Source organism: Alligator sinensis, unplaced genomic scaffold (assembly GCF_000455745.1).
Source record: "Alligator sinensis unplaced genomic scaffold, ASM45574v1 scaffold195_2, whole genome shotgun sequence".
In the NCBI taxonomy this organism is placed as follows: domain Eukaryota; kingdom Metazoa; phylum Chordata; order Crocodylia; family Alligatoridae; genus Alligator; species Alligator sinensis.
In genome coordinates this window covers 1,732,967-1,738,251 of record NW_005842253.1, presented here as the reverse complement: position 1 = coordinate 1,738,251, position 5,285 = coordinate 1,732,967, and the positions used below count along the sequence as shown (strand labels likewise).

The 5,285-nt window shown below is 39.9% G+C and overlaps 1 protein-coding gene across 4 annotated transcripts in view; it reads left to right on the top strand.

The window, feature by feature from the left end:
• JAKMIP3 (Janus kinase and microtubule interacting protein 3) overlaps positions 1-5,285 on the top strand; it is a 93,882-nt gene that overhangs the window by 62,805 nt on the left and 25,792 nt on the right. For 2 of the 4 annotated variants that reach the window (XM_025208815.1, XM_006027583.2), the window contains 4 exons: positions 1,232-1,294; positions 1,874-1,972; positions 3,015-3,113; positions 3,210-3,263. In XM_025208815.1, coding sequence (XP_025064600.1) covers positions 1,232-1,294; positions 1,874-1,972; positions 3,015-3,113; positions 3,210-3,263 — 315 coding nt within the window. Of the gene's footprint in view, positions 1-1,231; positions 1,295-1,873; positions 1,973-3,014; positions 3,114-3,209; positions 3,270-5,285 lie in introns of all 4 variants that reach the window. The other 2 variants (XM_025208814.1, XM_025208813.1) reach the window with 1 other exon arrangement.

Sequence of the window (5,285 nt, the reverse complement as noted above, 5' to 3'; positions counted from 1 at the left end):
CTCAACCCCCCCCCCACCTCCACATCTGATATACATTTGTCTGTGTAATGGAGCTGGTTTCTGAAGGCCTTTTGTGGAACTGCTTCCATAGTTTGCAGTACAAAATGTCTGTTAAAATACCATTGTATTTTATCTGCCCAGAGAGCCCTCTTGAAAGCTTAGTTCAAATGATTTATAAGAACCTTGAAGGGTTCAATCAAGCTCCTGTTAAAATTAAATCTAGTCTTGCCTTTTATTATAATAGAACTTTAATATGCAGTCAAAACATTTTTTAAAGAAATGCTTTATTTCTCTGTCATTTGCTAAAGGTTTCACCTGAATAATGTTCAGGTTTTGATTCACTGGTGAATATCTAACCTGGCAGGATTACCATGCTACATCTAATAATTACTACAGCAGCAAAGAAGCAGAGTTTCCAGAATGGGCTGTATTCAATGCCCTGAAAAGCAAGTGAATTCCCCTTTGCAATATATTGGAAGAGGTGGAAAATATTGGTCCTTCTGCCCTTCCTGGACTTCTTCAACAGAATGAAACATTATGAAAATGTTATAGGAAAAAAGAATTGTGTTTCTTTTTAACAGACTGGAAATCTATTGTCCAAAACATGGACAACAAATAGAGCTTTGAAACAAGGATGATGATGATGATATTTATTTTTAGCCACTTATGCAGACAGCATTTTTAAAGTGCTTTACAAACATTAATTAAATGAGCACTTGATCACTGACTTTCCAACTCAGGCACAAACATCATTAATCTCAGCAAACAAATAATCTCAGATTGCTTTTCTTTTCTTCTCACTTCATATTTACCAAAATAATTCATTAATCTAAAAAAAGATTTCTCTTTTAGAATCTTGCACAACATGGAAATTAAAGTATTGTTAATTGCTCCTTTCAATTAATTAATAACAGAGATTAGTGGAGATGCCTCACTTCACACTTTTATTGCGGTCATTGTTCATTTTATTGATCTTAATGGTTTTTAATGTCAATTTCTTGAGAAATTGAAGTGGTTCTATTCTAAGTATGTACAACAAACTGCATTAAAGAACATTATGTTTTCAAAGTCAAGCATTCAAAAAGTTAGGAAAAAACAGAGCCAAGGTTGCCTATACAACTTTATATACTTTCCGCAGGTGAATGATGATACATTTTTATTATATAATTATGTTCTATGGAAGCACTGTCATCTTTTCCTATAACAACAGCCTTTTTTGTTTTGTTTTAAGGACATGAAGTGGATTGAAGAAAAACAAGCATTATACAGAAGAAATCAAGAACTTGTAGAGAAGGTATTTTGTGCTTAACATTTCCATTCATTTTCAAACCATTAGAAACCTAAGGAATATATGTGATTCACTAGTACTATTCACTCTCACTGTCCAGAGGGTGATTTTTCTAGAGGGTGTGGAACTCTCTCAGGAATAGCCCCTGAGTTTCCCACACAAGTTCTTTCTCTGCCTTGGCTATATTTGGCAGCATAGAGTCTATGATTTGCAATAATGATAAATGCAAGCATATTTGCTGACTTTAAGTAGTACATTTTTAGTTCAGCAAGTCATCTAGCTTCAAACAAAGTATGGGGATAGAGTCAAATCTTCTGATGACTGCTCCACAGTGCCTGAGATCTAAGCAGAATGCTACTGGAGTTGTGGAATCCAGAACCACTATTTGATACTGAAGGCTGAATCCTAATTTTTTGCTAAATCCAAGCCTTCTACTTCAAGCTGCATGCCTTTTCCATCAAACTGCATTCACAGCAGATCTAACATTCATACAAAACTAAAATTAACAATACATTTGTGTGTGTGTGTGTGTACACACACATATGCATATATGTACTTGTGTGTATATAATGTTTTATTTTACAGATAAAACAAATGGAAACAGAAGAAGCTCGACTAAAACATGATGTCCAGGATGTTAAAGATCAAAATGAACTCCTGGAATTCAGAATACTAGAGCTTGAAGTAAGCCACCATAAACCATGCAGTCCTTTTCACACTTATTGTAGTGTATTAAGCTGGAAGGCAGTCAGAATTATAGAGTCCTTCTGGAGGGTTTTTTTGTTTTTGTCTTCATTTTATCTGCTTATAGTGCTGAAAACCAGTTTCTTATAGCTATTTTAATGGAGTACCCTATGCTACCCTAGTTGTCTTACTGCATCACTTTTTAAAGCTCCAAACTTTTATACTCTAGTTAAAGTCCAGTTTAAAAATCTTTTTTACTCTATCACATCTGCATAAAAAAACAAACAAGACAAAATCAAAATGTCATGTAACAGGGGAGTTTTTATTGTCATTGCTAAAAATAATACATTTTATAATAACTCAGATTAAGGGCACTGTATGGAGTATACCATGTATATTTTATGATTACATTTGTCTCAGTGAATCTTTTTGTTAAGCTGTTAACAACATTTAAAAAGAACGTACATCTTCAACCCTTGACCAACATTACAACTTTTTCTGCACAACTCCAAAGGAAAAGTAACAGCACAGATAGTAATCTCAAAAACTGATTTGTTTCAGTAATCCCTTTGGATATCAACACATCCAGGCTTCTTCACAAACATAGTTCCTTACATGACCAAAATAATGGCTGGACAACCACGGTTGTGCACACTGATGAACAAAGGAGGCAGAAATGATTACTGCTACTGCGTAGGCTTACTTTACGCTGCGTGTGAACCAAGGCCTTCGCTGCATGTCAGTCTGGAATTTTCCACAAGGGTTAAATCTTTCTCAAAGAAATTGTTCCCCCTTCTCTTCCTGTTAAAATATATGGGCATGACAGGTAGAATGAAGGGCTTTCCACTTCTTTGTGTAACAGAGAAAGAAACTTCTGGATAGCATTACTCAGCAATTTCCTTTTTAAATAAATTGCTCAGTTTTTCAGCGTATGTATTTTGGAATGCCTATAATGTATGCTTAATGAGGCTGCATCTTCTAAATAATATAATGCATCATTTAAAACTGTAAATCTCCATAAGTATAATGATTCTGATTTTAGGAGAGAGAAAGAAGATCACCTGCTATCAACTTTCATCACATTCCTTTTACTGAAGGGAAAAGTCCTCTCCAAGTTTACTGTGAGGCAGAAGGTGTAACAGTAAGTATTCTTTTTTCTTATGATAGCTTCCAACAAACACAGTTTTATGCTCCATTCTGATTGATTGTTTTCTGTGCAATTCTCTCTTGTTATTAGGATATTCTAGTAGCAGAGCTGATGAAAAAATTGGATATTTTAGGGGATAACGCCGTAAGTGTATGTTCCTTTAATAAATTGTGCATGTTTCTGTTAATATTTGTCCTCCTCTTAATGTGGCATTATGGCAACCTACAACATATTGTATTGGTTTGTTATTACATATCTCTTTTGCATTAGGATTGAGGCACAGGGCTGCAAATTGAGTGCTTCTGGCTTCCTATGAGCCACATAGGAACCACATCGATCACACATTCCTATGAACCACATTGATAACATATTCTTCGCTTTCTGTTTGCTTTGTATATTTGTTATTTGATTTCACATTTTAATCATTTTCTGCATTTAAACTTGGTAAAGCATCATGAGCCTTAGATACAAGCACTTTTAAACTGCAGAATCAGGAAAGGCAGACATTAATTAGAAATAATTATAATAGAAGGGTGATTATACCTATGGAAACCTCTTCCCATCATATAAAATAGTTTCTGTTTGATGTTTAAACTTTTTTTTTGGTCAAACTCCTTTTTTGATCATTTCTTTTGGGAATCTCCCACAAGGCCTGAGTTACAGAATTTATATGGTTGCTCAGGAGGAGTACTGGGGAGGAGAAATTCACTCCCTACCCCAAGACCGAGCTTCAGGGCTCTCATACTGTCTCTTACCTCCTTCCTCTAGCTGCTACTTCAAACTGGGCTGAAGTAGAGGACACAGCCACACCACTCTGGTTGTGCTGGAAACTGAAATCATTGGATCTATGTAACTAGAGGAGTCCCCAACACTGACATTCCACACCAATGCCCATGGTGAGATAGGTGTCCATAGCCATCAGGTCTATGGTGAGATAAGGAGTTACAACAGACCAACCTAGTAGCCAGTAATAGTATGGGCAGAAGTAACAACTGAGATGTTTCAAATGCCTTTGAAACATTTCAAAGAGCCAGTTCTACAAATGTACAAGCCCTTTGAACTATTCCAAAAGCAGCTGAAGTTCTCCAAAATAGTACTTTTTGGAATGTGTGCACAAGGACAGGGGACCCATAGGACTTGCAGAATCCCACAGTGCTCAGCTCTCAACCCTCCCCACCCCTTTCAAGGGGGGTTGGGCAGGGGGAAAGACAGCAGGGCAAACAAAGTGTGCCAGCATTTGCCAGCTCCCATACACTGGTCTCCATCCCAAACCCCTCTCTATCTCTCTGCAACCCTTCTCACTGCAACAGAGAACTAGAGGGGACTGGGGCCGCCAAGCCTGGCATTGACTGGCCTATGAGTGCAGGGGTGTCCAGGACCAGGGACCTGACAATGCCAGTGTGGGAGGGCACTGTTAGTCCCAGCCACTTTAAGGGCTGCAGCAGGCAGCAGCCAGTGACCATTTTGAGACCCAGAATATATGTAAGGTGAAGCAGCAGTTTATTGCTGGCAGCTGAGAGAGAACTATCAACCAGCAGAGCTGAGGCTCAGGAACAGCTTGGAGTTTTATGGGATGGAGCTATGGGGATGGAGGAGGCTCCTGGTCCTGGGCATGACCTAAAACTGCACCATGCCAGGGATGAGTGGCCTGGCTGGGCTCCTGGTGGCCTGGGAGCCGCCCAGGAAATGTCAGGCCAGTTACCACCCTGGTGAAAGGCAGCTCAGAGCATCTTAATAATCCCAGCTCCCACAACTGGGTGGGTAACCCCCTAGTAGGGCCTGAGAAGGCAGACCCATGTAAGAGTGTGGGCTAGTTTCTCAGAAGCCTGACTTGAGGCACCCTTGACTGGTCAATGCTGGGGCCAGGACCAGAAGGGTCAAAAGGGCCAGAGGCCCACCACAAGGGACACCCAGAGCCGAGGGTCTGGGGCTCCACCTGGCCTTGGAAGTGAGGCCAAGGCCTGTGTGGCCAAAGGTCCTGGGATGGGGGGCACACTCAAGAGGGGGAAGAGTGCTGGGAGCTAGGCAGCCCAGAATGAGGGCGGAGTAGGCCACCTGATTAGGAGGGATCTAGTTGGGGTCCAGACTAGAGAGTTATGGGGTCCAGTGTGGGGCCAGAGACATTAAGAACTTAGATGTGATCTGTAAGGCATGGGCTCCAGTGTA